This window comes from Aegilops tauschii, chromosome 3 (assembly GCF_002575655.3).
Source record: "Aegilops tauschii subsp. strangulata cultivar AL8/78 chromosome 3, Aet v6.0, whole genome shotgun sequence".
Classification (NCBI taxonomy): domain Eukaryota; kingdom Viridiplantae; phylum Streptophyta; class Magnoliopsida; order Poales; family Poaceae; genus Aegilops; species Aegilops tauschii.
Genome location: NC_053037.3, coordinates 612,807,035 through 612,823,973, shown reverse-complemented (window position 1 = coordinate 612,823,973; position 16,939 = coordinate 612,807,035). Strand labels below are relative to the sequence as shown.

The 16,939-nt window shown below is 46.4% G+C and overlaps 1 protein-coding gene across 1 annotated transcript; it reads left to right on the top strand.

Annotated features, from left to right (window-relative positions):
• The first annotated feature begins 12,967 nt into the window (after nt 1-12,967).
• LOC109768392 (3-oxo-Delta(4,5)-steroid 5-beta-reductase) lies at nt 12,968-14,572 on the top strand. The gene has a single exon (XM_020327113.4). The coding sequence runs from the start codon at nt 12,970-12,972 to the stop codon at nt 14,398-14,400; it is 1,431 nt and encodes a 476-aa protein (XP_020182702.2). The 5' UTR covers nt 12,968-12,969; the 3' UTR covers nt 14,401-14,572.
• Nucleotides 14,573-16,939: the final 2,367 nt, after the last annotated feature.

Genomic DNA, 16,939 nt, shown 5'->3' with positions numbered 1-16,939 from the left:
ACATCCCCAGCACCGAGTCCTGCACCACCCACCAGTGCTCCATCTGCGGTTGCATGGCGGCCTCCTCATGATCCTTGGACGGGGCTTGTTCAAGCATGGCCCATGCCCTGGTCCGCTCCGTCCACCCTCGGTGCTCCGCCGGCATACTCAGGTGCCTGGCAACCCGGCCTTCAGCCGCCTACTGGTGCTCCCGAGGTTCTCAACCCCCGACAGCCGGCCAATGCCTATCACGCCGCCCCGACGTATGCTCCTTATGGTCATTACAGCACCGACGGCGGCGCCTACTACACACCTCAGCCGGTCCTGCTCCCGACGCCACCCCCACCACAGCCGGCCAATGCCTACTACACTCCCCAGCCGGCCCTACTGCCTTCACCATCGTATCCGCCGGCACCGCTTCCGACGCCACCCTCACCTGCGACGCCGAGCTGGGATCAAGCTGCCTTTCTCCAGGCCATGAATAACTTTGCTGCACAAGGAAACTTAGGTACGGATTGGATCTTTGATTCAGGGGCCTCTAGTCATATGTCAGCATCTAGTAATTGGTTATCTTCTTGCACTAAATCTCCTTTCCCTTCCATTATCCTTGGAGATGGATCATCTATTCCTATATATTGTGTTGGTCAGGCTCAACTTCCCTCTTCCACCAAACCTCTTTTACTTCGCGATGTTCTAGTTGCACCCGCCCTCATTAAAAATCTTATCTCTGTTTGCCAATTTACTTGCGACAATCTAGTTTCGGCTGAATTTGACCCTTTTGGTTTATCCGTGAAGGATTACCTGACCAAGGCCGAGATCGCTCGCTTCAATAGCTCCGGTGATCTTTATTCTCTTAATGGAGTTCCTGCCGCCACCCCTCCAACATCCATGCTGACCTCCGTCGATCTCTGGCATCGTCGCTTGGGCCATCCCAACCCCGCCGTCTTAGCTTCTATGCTTAGTGAATTTACCATACCATGTCATAGGGACTCTCATAATTCTGTGTTTTGCGAGTCTTGTCAATTAGGCAAACATGTGCGTCTTCCCTTTAGTTCCTCTAGTTCTTGTAGCACTTATCCCTTTGAATTAATACATTGTGATTTATGGACCTCTCCCATTGCAAGTATTTCGGGTTTTAAATACTACCTTGTTATCCTAGATGATTTCACCCACTTTGTCTGGACTTTTCCTCTACGCAACAAATCCGAGGTCCATTCTCTTTTCCTTAATTTTCAACGCTATGTGTCTGTTCACTTCTTCCTCCCAATTCGCTTTATCCAATGTGACAATGGTCGCGAGTTTGATAACATTAAAAATCATACTTTCTTCTTACAACATGGCATCCTGCTTAGGTTCTCATGTCCCTACACCTCCCCTCAAAATGGTACAGCAGAACGCTCTCTTCGCACCCTCAATGATATAGTTCGCACTCTCCTCATTCAATCATCTATGCCTCCCAAGTTTTGGGCTGAAGCCCTACACATGGCCACCTTCCTTCTAAATATTCGACCTTCTAAAACTAAACCCAACACTACTCCCTATTATTCCCTCTTTCTTTCCCACCCCGACTACTCCGCAGTTCGTGTTTTCGGCTGTCTCTGTTTTCCCAATGCCTACGCCACTTCTACAAATAAATTGTCACCGCGCTCTATCCCATGTGCTTTTCTCGGCTTCTCTGAAGAGCACAAAGGCTATCGCTGTCTCGACCTTCACACCGGACACGTTCATGTCTCTCGTCATGTCACGTTTGCTGAGCACATTTTTCCTTTCTCACAACGCACTACTACACCATCCAACACCCCTAGCTCCGCAAACACCCCCTCTCCCCGTCCTTTCCAACTATATACTCCCCTACCTTCCGAACACAACTTATCACCACCACCATTAACACCCACCATAGCCAATCCCAACCATACACTCACCCTACCCGAGACGTCTCCAACTCCCCCGACCCCTGCTTCCTCCCCAACACCCCCGGCCCCTACTCCCACTCCACCACCCAGCCCTGCTCCCACTCCACCACCCAGCCCTACTCCTTCGTCCGACTCTTCCGCTGCGCCGGACTCACCAGTACCCACCTTACCCCCTCGTGCTATTCCTACAGCAGCCCCGATTAATGATCATCGCATGCGTACTAGGGCCAAATCAGGATTTCATCAACCCCAAGACCGCCTAAACCTTCATACCTCCGTATCTCTCACTTCTCTTCCAAAGAATTACAAAACTGCTCTACTTGATCCCAATTGGGCCGCTGCCATGCAAGAAGAATATAATGCTTTACTTCAAAACAACACCTGGCAACTTGTTCCTCGTCCTCCCAATGCAAATATTGTTTCTGGCAAATGGATTTTTCGCCAAAAGTTCCACTCCAATGGGAGCCTCTCACGATATAAAGCCAGGTGGGTTTGTCGTGGCTTTTCTCAGCAACAAGGAATTGATTACGAAGAAACCTTCTCTCCTGTTGTTAAACCTAGCACCATTCGCACCGTTCTTAGTGTTGTTGTCTCGTCTTCATGGCCCATTCACCAACTTGATGTTAAAAATGCTTTCCTCCATGGTTCCCTTCAAGAAACTGTCTACTGCCAGCAACCTCTGGGTTTTGAAAATCCATCCTTTCCAACTCATGTATGTCTTCTTCAGAAATCTCTCTACGGTCTTAAACAGGCCCCACGAGCTTGGTTTCAACGCTTCTCCTCCTTCATTCAAACAATAGGCTTCACTTCATCTCTCTCCGACACCTCTCTTTTTGTGTATCATCAAACTTCTGACACTGCCTATTTACTTCTCTATGTAGATGATATCATTCTTACCGCCTCCTCTCAAAAGTTCTTAGATCATATTGTCTCTCTTCTTAGATCTGAATTTTCTATGACTGACCTAGGACTCCTTCATCATTTCTTAGGCATTGCTGTTGTTCGAGATTCCTCCAGCCTTTTTCTTTCCCAACGCCAGTATATTCTTGATCTTCTTAATCGTGCTGGTATGCTTGACTGTCAATCATCTCGCACTCCTGTCGATACTAGTTTTAAACTTTCGGCTACCGGTGAACCCTTTTCCGATCCTACTCTCTATCGTAGCCTAACAGGTGCTCTCCAATATCTCACCATTACTCGTCCTGAATTCTCTTTTGCTGTTCAACAAGCATGTCTCTATATGCATGATCCCCGGGTTCCTCACTATAATCATGTTAAACGCATTCTTCGGTATTTAAAAGGAACTCTCAATCATGGTCTCCACCTCAATAATTCTTCTCCAAACTCGCTTACCGCATACTCTGATGCAGACTGGGCTGGTTGTCCTGACACTCGAAGGTCCACTTCCGATTTTTGTGTTTTTCTTGGTAACAATTTGATTTCTTGGTCTTCGAAAAGACAGGTTACAGTCTCACGTTCGTCGGCCGAGGCTGAGTATCGCGCTGTGGCACATGCCGTTGCAGATACCATCTGGATTCGGCAGTTACTCTCCGAGCTACACAGGCCTATTGAGCAGGCCACTATTGTCTACTGTGACAACATATCAGCAGTCTACATGACCAGCAATCCAGTTCAACACCGACGCACAAAGCATATTGAGATTGATATTCATTTTGTTCGTGAAAAGGTTGCTCTTGGTCAGGTTCGGGTGCTTCATGTTCCCTCTACGGCTCAGTTTGCTGACATTTTCACCAAGGCACTGCCTACTAAGCCGTTTCAAGATATCTGTTTCAGTCTCAACGTCGTCGAGCCTGCCGTTGATACTGCGGGGGGATGTTAGAGTAGTCATTATGGTATACGACTTCTAGTCCAAGTCAGTTTTGTACCCCTACCCCAAGTCGGTTTGTACCCTCTTATATACTCTTGTATGCCGCACCAAATCATCAATAAGCAACAATTTTATTCAGCTTTCAATTATTTTTAATTATATAAGACCCTGACAAGTGTCACACATGTGGCACGAAGCAATCCTGCCCTGGCGTTTTTTGATGGCAAATTGAGTTACCCAAGGATGACAACTTTAGTTATGAAGCATGGCAACTTTGCGAACCAACATGTGGTTGGATGGTTAGAGGGACAGTGGTATCCCCAGCCCATCAGGATTCAAGTCCTGGTGCTCGCATTATTCCAGAATTTATTTCAGGATTTCCGGCGATGCGCTTTCAGTGGGAGGAGACGTTCCCGTCGACGACGAAGCGCCTACGGTGACCTCGTAAATTTCAAGATGGCATGCCGGCTCAGTCTCTCGGAGGTGCTCATAGGGGTAGGGTGTGCGTGTGTGCGTTTATAGGGGTGAGTGTATGCGCATATGTATGAGCGCTTGCGTCTGTACTGATGTTCAAAAAAAAGAAGCATGGCAACTTTCTATTTGATGACAAGTTTCGGGTTTTTTGGAATTTGTTTGTTTATGGTAATTTTAGTTGTAAAAACGTGAGAACGGTGTTACTTCGTGCCACACATGTGACACTTGTCAATTGGACTATATATTTTGTGGGGAATGTGCTATCGGGAGAGGTGCCACGGAGAAAGAAGAGACGGGACTGCACAACGGTTGGTGTACGGTAGGGTCTACAGACCAAGACGACGATGGGAAAAATTGACAAATTTGACCTATGAACGAAATCAAATCACAGAATGAACTGCCCGTGAAACTATTTCACGCGGCTGACCTTTTTGTGTGACGCCCGACACGAAGGCGCCACACTACATTGAACAACGCCTCACGGATAGGCGCTACACGACTGGCCAGCGTCGCATCCGTGTGATCCAAAAATTACTAAGTCAGTGTGCAGCGCCTGAGAGCTAGGCGCCACACACTAGTAGAAAAGAGGGCTTTGGTTCAGGCCGGGTCAGCCCATTAGTCCCGGTTCAGTCCAGAACCGGGACCAATGGGGGCACTGGTCCCGGTTCGTGAGGCCAGGGGCCTGCCGGGCCTTCTGGGGGCATTGGTCCCGGTTCGTCTGGCCCCTTTGGTCCCGGTTGGTGGGACAAACCGGGACCAATGGGCCTTGCTCCTGGCCCACCACCATTGGTCCCGGTTGGTGGCTTAAAACGGGACCAATGAGGTGCCTATATATACCCCTCGCCCGCGAGCAGAGCACTCCAGTGCTCTGATTTTCTCTGGCCGGCGAGGGGAGGGCTTTGTGGTGCTCTAGCTCACCTCCTATGCACATGAGGTGTTCGATGAAATGCCCGAGCCACACTAGTTAAGCTTTCTCCTCTCGAAGCTCCATTTTCCTCGAGATTTGTCTAGGTTTAGAGACCCGTCACGTCCCATTCCCGTCTTCACCGCCGTCGATCGCCCGCGCCGATCTCGTCGCCGACGTGAGCCTCTTGTTCTTATCTTCTTTCTGAAAGAAAAAAATTCTTACTTTAGATAGATACTTGTCTAGTTTTCTTACTATTTTATTGCTTGTTATTATATAGTGCGATGGTTTTGGTATCCGCCCCCGTCGGCCCTCGTCCTGTCTATGATTCGGATGTGGTATATATTATCTTTATAACTATTGGTTCATTTATTGTTTATGAAAATTATGCCGACCAATGTGACATAGATTTTATTTATCTAGGAGGTATGTGAACCGGAAATTCCAACCGACCCTATTGTCGAGAGGTTAAATTTAGTTGAAGAAGAAAACAATTTCTTGAAGGAAAAAATAAAAAAATTGAGGAGGAGAAGATGATATTGGAGTTGCATGTTCGGATGTCGTCGATGATCACAAGATCAAGATGGATGCAATGCGCTTGAAAATTAGAAAGATTAGAAAATATGCCATTCATACCGAGGCTTGGTATCATTATGCCGTTGGATCAATTGTTACCTTGGTTGCGATTATGATCGCATTTGTTTTCGCATTGAAATGTTTTACATAGTTTCAATGTATGGTTTAATTAATTAGATGCTCTGGAGAGCTATATGTTGTTAGATAAGTACTATGTATGTACTTTGGTTTTAATGTGATGATGAACTTCTATTAATTTGGTCACTTAATTATCTATTCATGATGTTCTGTAATGGTTTTTGACACACTTAATTATATATAATGCACGCAGATGAACCGGCAATGGATGTACGGTGACAGACACACCTCCGAGTACATTAAGGGCGTGCATGATTTTCTCGAAGTGGCTGAGGCAAACAAGCAGAATGGTTTTATGTGTTGTCCATGCCCTAAATATGGGAATACGAAGTCTTACTCTAACCGGAAAATCCTTCACACCCACCTGCTTTACAAGGGTTCCATGCCACACTATAATGTTTGGACGAGGCACGGAGAAATAAGGGTTATGATGGAAGACGGCAAAGAAGAAGTGGACGATGACAACTATGTGCCCCCTGAATACGGTGATGCTGCAACGGGGGAAGCTGCTAAAGATCAAGAGGAACCAGACGATGTGCCCAATGATGCTGCAACGGGGGAAGCTGCTAAAGATCAAGAGGAACCAGACGATGTGCCCAATGATGCTGCAACGGGGGAAGCTGCTGAAGATCAAGAGGAACCAGTGCCCATGTGGAAGAAGAAATCTATATTTTGGGACCTACCCTACTGGAAAGACCTAGAGGTCCGCTCTTCAATCGACGTGATGCACGTGACGAAGAACCTTTGCGTGAACCTGCTAGGCTTCTTGGGCGTGTATGGGAAGACAAAAGATACACCTGAGGCACGGGAGGACCTGCAAAGTTTGCACGAAAAAGACGGCATGCCTCCGAAGCAGTATGAAGGTCCTGCCAGCTACGCTCTTACGAAAGAAGAGAAAGAAATATTTTTTGAATGTCTGCTCAGTATGAAGGTCCCGACTGGCTTCTCGTCGAATATAAAGGGAATAATAAATATGCCAGAGAAAAAGTTCCAGAACCTAAAGTCTCATGACTGCCACGTGATTATGACGCAACTGCTTCCGGTTGCATTGAGGGGGCTTCTACCGGAAAACGTCCGATTAGCCATTGTGAAGCTATGTGCATTCGTCAATGCAATCTCTCAGAAGGTGATCGATCCAGAAATCATACCAAGGCTAAGGAGTGATGTGGCGCAATGTCTTGTCAGTTTTGAGCTGGTGTTCCCACCATCCTTCTTCAATATCATGACGCACGTCCTAGTTCATCTAGTCGACGAGATTGTCATTCTGGGGCCCGTATTTCTACACAATATGTTCCCCTTTGAGAGGTTCATGGGAGTCCTAAAGAAATATGTCCGTAACCGCGCTAGGCCAGAAGGAAGCATCTCCATGGGCCATCAAACAGAGGATGTCATTGGGTTTTGTGTTGACTTCATTCCTGGCCTTAAGAAGATAGGTCTCCCTAAATCGCGGTATGAGGGGAGACTGACTGGAAAAGGCACGGTAGGAGCGGACTCAATAATATGCAGGGACGGGCATTCTTGGTCTCAAGCACACTACACGGTTCTACAGAACTCTACCTTGGTGACCCTGTATGTCGATGAACACAAGAACAGTCTGCGCTCCAAACACCCGGAGCAGTGCGACGACTGGATTACATGTGAACACATCAGGACTTTCAGCAGTTGGTTGGAAACACGTCTCAGAGGTGACAACACTGTTTGTGATGAGCTGTACTCGTTGTCCAGGGGGCCATCTTTGACTGTATTGACTTACAAAGGATACGAGATAAATGGGAATACATTTTACACGATCGCCCAAAATCAAAAGAGCACCAACCAAAACAGCGGTGTCCGCTTTGATGCAGCAACCGAGAGGGGAAAGGACACATATTATGGTTACATAGTGGACATATGGGAACTTGACTACGGACATGATTTTAAAGTCCCTTTGTTTAAGTGCAAATGGGTCAATCTGTCAGGAGGCGGGGTACAGGTAGACCCACAGTACGGAATGACAACAGTGGATCTGAAAAATCTTGGGTACACTGACGAACCGTTCGTCCTAGCCAATGATGTGGCAAAGGTTATCTATGTGAAGGACATGTCTACCAAATCGAGAAAAAGAAAATATAAGGAAGCGAATACATCATACGATGAGCCAAAGTGCCACATAGTTCTTTCAGGAAAAAGGGACATCGTGGGAGTGGAGGGCAAGACAGACATGTCTGAAGATTATGAAAAGTTTCATGAAATTCCTCACTTCAAAGTCAAGACTGACCCAAGCATCCTGATAAACGATGAAGATTATCCATGGTTACGGCGCAATAAGCAAATGACACAAGCGAAGAAAAAGTGAAGACTTTCTCCCGCAATTATTATGATGATACCATGCCAACTTTGTAACAGACGAGTATGATACCATTGTCTGTTTTGTACACGAAGTGCATCCAGTTTTTGCCGTAACCCTCTCAACTTTCTTGAACATGCTATGTGGATGAAATGATGATACCATGCCAACTTTCAACCTTTTCAGAGTTCATTTGAAATGCTTTTCAATTTCAGGGTCTTATAGCTCAAAATAATCAATAAATGCATGTAAAATAAGAAATAAAGTCAGAAAGGGTTGAAAATTGATGATGTGGCTTTGAATGGTGCATTTTGAACACATAAAAAGTCAGGAGTTCAAATAAGTTTAAAAAAATAAAATCTCTTTGTAACAGACGAGTTTCCGTATGAAATCCTTATACTTCGAAAGAGATTGTCCGTTTTGTACACGAAGTGCATCCAGTTTTTGCCGTAACCCTCTCAACTTTCTTGCACATGCTATGTGGATGAGATGATGATAAAATGCCAACTTTCAACCTTTTCAGAGTTCATTTGAAATGCTTTTCAATTTTAGGGTCTTATAGCTCAAAATAATCAGTAAATGCATGAAAAATAACAAATAAAATAAATAAATAATTAGAAACAAAATAATATAAACTTTAATAAAATATATAAGTACAAACAAAATAAAATAAACTTTAATAACATAAATAAAATTTATGAAACTAAAATTATCAAAGTATTTTCTGTTCAAAACATTATAAGCAACCTCTAGTATTATTGAAACTAAAATTATATAAAATTGATGCAACTAAAATTATCGAAGTATTTTCTGTTCAAAATCATTGAAAGCAAAAAGAATTTTCATAAAGAACTTTTTTTGTTAGAAACTTTAATAGCAAAAAGAATTATCATAAAGTAAAATAAATAAGTAATTAGAAACAAAATAAAATAAAATAAATAAGTTTTTTTGTTGTAAGTAGAAACAAAACAAAATAAATAAAGCAAAAAATAAAACAAAAAAACAGGCAAAAAATAAAAAATATGCCACCTACTGGGCCACCACGGCCTGATTATGACTAGAAACCCATCGATGGGCCAGTATTCAGGCCCGCAGAAGGCCCAGTAGGCCCATCAGGCATAGCAGTGACAATTAGGCCCGTAAGCCTGCAATGGAGAGGAGCTCGAGAGGGGAGCGGCAGTGGGGCTTATAAACCACAGCGCGCCCCTCTCAACTAGCGAGGTGGGACTAAACTTTCGACGTGGGCGCAGCAGCACAAGGCCTTTGGTCCCGGTTGGTGGCACCAACCGGGACTAAAGGGGTGCATTGGTACCGGTTGGTGGCACTAACCGGTACCAATGCCCCCCATTTAGTCCCGGTTGGTGCCACCAACCGGGACCAAAGGCCGCCGCTTCCGGGACCAAAGGCCGCCGCTTCCCGCCCTTTGGGCTGCTGAAAAGAGACATTTGGTCCCGGTTGGTGGCACCAACCGGGACTAAAAGGGGCATTGGTCTCGGTTGCTGCCATGAACCGGTACCAATGCTCTCCGTATATAAGCAGGACTTGTAAATTTTTCAGTTTCATCGAACATTTGCCCCCCGACGACGCCGAACTCATCGACGCCGCCAGGCTGCCCGTGCTCACCGTTGCCGCCCCGCGCCCTTGCTGCCCATGCCCGTTGCCTGCCCCGACGCGCCGCCCCGGCCCGTGTCCCTGCCCCGACGCGCCGCCCCGGCCCGAGCCCCTACCCCGACGCCGCCCCACGCCCCCGGCCTCCCCCGACCACACGCTGCCGCCACGTTCGGTCCGGCCGCCGTTTTTTTTTCATATATATGATATTTTTTTTCCAGATTTTTTGTTCATATATATGATGATTTGTTTTTTGCATTTTTATAAAAATGTATATATGTATGTATGTTCTCTGTGCATATAAAAGTTAGATTTTTAGTACATTTGGGTACATTTTAGGTTAGTTTCATTTTTAGAAAAGTTTTATATATTTAGGAAAAAAAGGAAGAGAAGGAAGAAGGAAGAAGAAGAAGAAAAAGTTTTATATATGCAAAAGTTACATTTTTAGAAAAGTATTATATATCTAGCTAGGAAGATAATGAAGAAGAAGAAAAAAGAAGGAGAGGAAAAAGGAAAATAAGAAGAAGAAAAAGAAGAGGAGCAGAAGAGAAAATAGAATATTCTATTCTATTTATTCTATTTTCTCTTCTTCTCCTCTATTCCTTTCTTCTTCTCCTCTTTTTTCTTCTTCTTTTTTTTCTTCAATCTTCTCCTCTATTAATATCTTCTTCTCCTCTTTTTATTTCTTCTTCGTCTTCTTATTTTTTATCGGATATGTCGTTGTCGATATACCCCGTGTCCCTATAACTTCAACACGAGGGGGGGGGGTTCGACCTACCCCCTCCCCGATAACATTATTTTCCCATGTATGTATGTCGTCGTTGTCGATATAACCCCCTCCCGGATAACTTCGACCGTGATAACTTATACCACGGGAGCACCCCCCGGCCCTCTCGCTCGACCAAAACTCTCGAGGACACCCAAACCCTAGAAAAAAACGATGTCGGTCTCCTACCCCCTCCCGCCGCGCCCCTACCCTTGAAGCGTTGCCGAGGCCACCCCAAACCCGGAATAAGCTAGGTCTACGTTTGCACTAATATATCCACCTGCTGTCATGTTTGTGTAATAATTGCCATGTTGTAATATTTGCAGAAACAATGGACCACGGACGAGACGAGGAAGCAGAAGAGGTGTTGGGGGACATAATCTTAGCCCGAGGTGATGTCTTGTCGTATCTTAACGACAATGATGGTCTGGAAGAACAGGGTGAAGAAGCAGGCTACGGTGATCGAAGAGTGGAGGAGGAAAGACATGATTATGATGGCTCCGGTGACCCAATGCTGGTGCAAGAAGGAGCCCGTGGTGACGGCTCCGGTGACCGAACAGAGTCCGGCCAGGTAAATATATTAGTTAAGCCTGTGTTGACTAGCTAATTGATGCATTCATTGTTTTGATATGTACACATATTAATTAACTCTCGTCTTTCTTCTTTTTTCTAGCCCTCCGGATCGAGCACAACTTCCACTATATTCTCCTAGAGATTAAGCTTGAGCAGGGACTAGTAACCGTCTTAGACTCGAGAGGAAAAGATCCCCAGGACTATGCGGACATGACTCAAATGCTCGAGAAGTAAGTTAAATCGATCATTATCCACCATATCAGCAACTTTGTTCATTTCCTGATATCAAGTAATTGTTTTCTTTGTCTGGCAAGGTTTGGAGAAAATTCACCAAAAAAGCTCCGGGACTGCCGAAGAACCTGCAATTTAGACACCCGAAAGTAAGTACTATAGTAGCATGTTCCGCGCATCTCCTAGTGATTCAAGCGCTAGTTTCATCAATACCATTTAGCATGCTTGCTTATCAGTTTGATTGACCTCTATTTCTTGTAAAGTGGTTGTGGCAGGAACAAGGGAATGATTTATGTGGATACTACGTTTGCGAGTCCATCCGCCACACGACCTGTGAGCGGGGCTACTCTGACGAACAATATGAAGTGCGTAAGCAATAATATTCACAATTTTATTTTATTACCATCATTTGTGTTGAGTTTCATTTATTCATATATATATATGTATTGACCCCCTTCTTCAAATTAGATCTTTCGGATGCGGGATGAACTCCTAGCACCAGATCGTATGCGAGCAATTCAAGAGGAATTGGCGGCATTCTTCCTTGACCACGTGATCGCTGAAAACGGAGAATACTATGTGGACCCTATGTTCATATATAATTAGGAGATTATATTGTAAGAGATAATTATTGTATATATGTAGCCGGTAGTGTCGGATAGATATACGAGAACTTGTTGTTCGACCAATCTCTCGGAGAAAGAGAGGTGGTCGATATCACTTCTCTCTGTATGCATATGTTCATGACGATCTTCTGTTCCTTCATTTTCTTACTAGCTAGCGTGTCTAGTCCTCTCTATACGTATATAGTACGTAGCGTCGACCAAGCACGGAGATAAGAGAGGACACTTCTCTCTATTAATTAGCTAGCTAACACAATATATGAAACACCTAAATTAACCCCCCAAAACCCCCAACACCCCCCCCTTCAAAAAAAAAACAAAAACCCCAGCCCCTTAAATGCTGACGCGTGGATGCCTATTGGTCCCGGTTAGTGCCACCTACCGGGACCAAAGGCCCTCCTGCCTGGGCTCGCCGCACCGGCCACGTGGAGGCCCATCTGTCCCGGTTCGTGTAAGAACCGGGAATAAAGGGCTAGGGCATTAGTAACGACCCTTTAGTGCCGGTTCAAAAACCGGGACAAAAGACCCTTACCAACTGGGACAGATGACCCTTTTTCTACTACTGACACTATACAGTGTAGCGCCTAGTTTCTAGGCGTTGCACTAGTGGTTGCTTCATTTTGTAGTGCAACCACTAGTGCAGCGCCTGAGAGCTAGGCGTCACACTATACAGTGCAGCGCCTAGCTCTTAGGCTCTGCACAATGACTTAGCAATTTTTAGGCAGTCTGGGGTGCAACGCTGGCCAGACGTGTAGCGTCTATCTGTGAGACATTGCACAATGTAGTATGGCACCTTCATGTCGGGCGTCACACAAAAAGGTCAGCCGCGTTTCGCGGGCAGATCATTCTCTGATTTGATTTTTTTTTGTCAAATTTGCCAGAACGATGCGCGCCTCGTCGACCGTCGATGTCACCACCGGGCCACGACAGCTGACAACGATCTCCTTGCCGATCGTTCCTCCACCGTCCAGCGCTCGTCGACAACAAGCCACACCAGGAACACGTGGATCTGATCCAACAAAAATGACAAATGACAGCGCATACACATCGAGCCAGGTTGCCACGCCCACGCAACGCACCCCAGCAACTCCACTCTCTCCCCATTATCCCCAGATCCAGCCGGCACTCCCCTCCCCCCACCGCCCGATCCCGACGCCTCCGCCGGCCACCTCCGCTCTCCGTCTCCCAGCGCCAGACCCCGGGACGACCAAGCTGCCCGCAGCCAATCCCTAACCCCCCCTCCCGCCAGATCCACTCCGCCCCCGCGATGAGCTGGTGGTGGGCGGGCGCGGTGGGCGCGGTCAAGAAGCGGCAGGACGAGCGGGCGGCGGCGGCGGAGCCCACCTTCCAGAGCGTGGCGCTCATCCTCGGCTCCACGGGGATCGTCGGCACGTCCCTCCTCGACATCCTGCCCCGCGACGACACCCCGGGCGGGCCCTGGAAGGTGTACGCCGTCTCGCGCCGCGCGCCGCCGGGCTGGTCCACCCCGCCGCCGTCCCCCGCCGTCACGCACCTCCAGCTCGACCTCGCCGACGCCGCCGCCGTCAGGGACGCCCTGACGCCGCTCACCGACGTCACCCACGTCTTCTACGCCGCGTGGTCCAGCCACGAGACGGAGGACCGGAACCGGGAGGTCAACGCCGGCATGCTCCGCAACGTGCTCTCCGTCGTTGTGCCCAACTGCCCCGCGCTCGCCCACGTCTGCCTCCAGACCGGCCGCAAGCACTATGTCGGACCCTTCGAGGCCATCGGCAAGATCCCGGCCCCCGACCCGCCCTACACCGAGGACATGCCCCGGCTCGACCACCCCAACTTCTACTACGACCTGGAGGACGTCCTCTTCGACCACGTCTCCGGCCGCGACGGCGCCGTCACCTGGTCCGTGCACCGCCCCACCGTCATCTTCGGCTTCTCCCCCCGCAGCGCCATGAACGTGGTCGGCAGCCTGTGTGTGTACGCCGCCATCTGCCGCAAGGAGGGCGCCACGCTGCGGTGGCCAGGCTGCAAGGTCGCCTGGGAGGGCTTCACCGACGCCTCTGACGCGGACCTTGTCGCCGAGCACGAGATCTGGGCGGCCGTTGACCCGTTCGCCAAGAACGAGGCTTTCAATTGCAGCAATGGGGATGTGTTCAAGTGGAAGCAGCTCTGGCCGATGCTGGCCGAGCGCTTCGGGGTGGAGTGGGCAGGGTATGAGGGAGAGGACAGCCGGTTCGCTCTCGCCGACGCCATGACCGGGAAGGAGGCGGTCTGGACCGAGATCCTCCAGGAGAACGAGCTTGTCACGACCGAGCTCGAGGAGATCACCAGTTGGGGGTTCGTCGATGCCATGTTCAATATCGACATTGAGCATTTGGACAACATGAACAAGAGCAAGGAGCATGGGTTCCTCGGCTTCCGTAACACCGTCAACTCCTTCAACGCTTGGATCGATAAGATGAAGGCTTCCAAGGTTGTTCCGTGATGCTCTTATTGTCTAGTATCTATTGTTGTCTACAGCATATGCTACTGCATCCCATTTTATCACTCATTTATAAATTTACTTCTGAAATTAGTTACATCCCATCATTTGTGCCAAATGTTGTAATCTAGAATAAGCCAGAACCAAATAAAGCTCCCAAGTTGTTAATCGATTATCTGTGCTCGTAGTGTCTTCATTGCAAATTGTGAGCGTTAAATCGTTATTTCCCGTCCATCTGCTGTTCATTCTTGCAAGCCAGAAAGTAGTAGCACTAGTGTTTGGTATTGTTGGCCTGTTGCTTTTGCCTTCAGAATTGAGATAGTTTCTTCACTGAGAAGGAACAAAAGGCAACCATTTGTTTTCCTCATCTCTTTTGATTGATGAGGAAAACATGATGACCGATAACAAAGGCAACATGTCTTTTTCTGCCAATTATTTCCAGGAAGTTGATCTCCAGAAGCAACAAACATTGTGATGATAGGACAATTTAAACGAACAGATTAGCTTTTTGTGGTAGCAGATGACAATGGTGTCATGATCGTTCTACTAGTTGATTAAGGATTGAAGATGAGAAGTTTTGGGTCCTGGATCACAGGATCAGATCACTTGCACCGCACAGTAGGTGACGAGAATCTGAATAATGCTGTCTTTTGGGTTGTTGCTTTTTTTATCTCTGGATGTGTTCCTTGTGCGGTTTTCTTTGTGCTAGTGGACCGGATGACACGGAAACATGCAGTATATGTTCAAAAATCAGTACTCTTGTATAAGATGACAAGATGTACACGCGAGTGCTCTGTTATTGTACTAGCATTGTTAAATCTAGAAAAAGTATTGGATCTCTTTGTTTATTTATGTCTGGCCATATGATTTACTCCTCTGCTCTTTAGGAGACTGCTTGATAATGTTATGACCTTGATTGTGACCAGATCGTGGTTGTAATTCTCGCTGCTAAATGCTACTATGGGCTTCTTTTGCCATATGGTTGAAAATGAAATAAAAATGGTATATAGTCAGCAATCCGCAAAAACAAACCTCAGACAGTCTGCATTCGCACATGCTATGCCTTCGTTCATAAATAACACGAGTCTCTTTGGTTTCCTCCAATCTCCCAAAAGCTTACTTGCATTCTGTTTTTACATATGACAACTTATTGGCAGCCTGTAGTGACTTGGAAGAGCTGGGCAATTTGTAATGATTACTAGGTCACACAGAACAAATGCAATTGTTAGATTCATGCACACTGTGTGGGGTTGTGCCATCACAAAAACTGCCCATGTCAATATTTTTTTTTTACCAAAACACCACCAACTAACTTGTCATGTTGATGGAGCATGTTTTGTTTTCACAATTAAAAATATAAACGGTTAACATCAAGATGAGGTATTGTCAAATGTTGCTCCAGGGAACAAAGACATTCAGAAATCATTATTTTCTGAATCTTAAATCATTATTTTCCATCCATCTGTTGTTCATTCTTGTAAGGCAGAAGTATTACATGTGTTTGGTATTGCTGATCTGTTACTGTCGTCTGTAAAGTGTTATGCTTCAGTCTTCAAAACTGAGATAGTTTCCTTCACAAAATGAGAAGAACAAAAGGTAACCATTTTGTTTTCCTCATCTCGGATGGTTGGTAGTGCAAATTGGAGGCAAACGTGATAGCAGATAACAATGGAAACATGTCATTTTCAGCCAAATATTCTCAGGAAGTTAATGTCCAGAAGCAACAAACATTGCTATGATCCCCGGAAGCAACAAACTCTTCCATGCTCTCCAGAAGCAAAATATACTGCCATGGCAGCACAATTTTAGATTATCAGTTTAATTTGTAATGTCCCATCTTCCTTTGGTTTTTGTTTTCATTCCCGCAAGGTGAAAACCATGGAGCAAATCTTCAGTTCAGCTTCTTGTACAAATAAAAACTTCAACACATCCCTGCATTGACATCATTTGACTTGGTCTTAGTTAACAATGTTCTAGGACGTTAATTGATAACCTCCAGCCTCTGGCCAACGTTTCAAAATTAATCCGGTTTGGATTGTCTGTTCTGTGTGCAACAATATCCCCTAGCATGGGAGACCTTAACCATTATAAGATCAACTCCTATAACTTTTTAGGGGTTGCAGTGTGCTCCACTGTCAGGTTCTAAGTATTGACACTGTATATACATCTGGGATCGGGTCCATGCGACAGCCACTGTAATTGTAGTGCTGTTACAACAGAGGATTTGTACCCCTCACAAATAAACCCCGCCTGTCATACCAGCCGTGATCGTCACGGTGCCGAGCTCAGCCATGGGCGCACAGATCGGGTGGACGACAGAGTCATGGGTGAGCGGCAACACGACCTAATTCTGTGGAATGGCTACTTGATGCAACATATATCTGAAGTTTAGTATGTTTATGAAAAAAGCATGTACTACTAACATGGTTACTCTAGTGCAAGAAGTTGTTTCTTCAAAATTCCTTTTTTTTTCCATCTTTCTCTTCGGCCATGACATGTTCTGGGGCCTTTTTTAAGGAGAGTAAAGGACAGGATGTTCCTC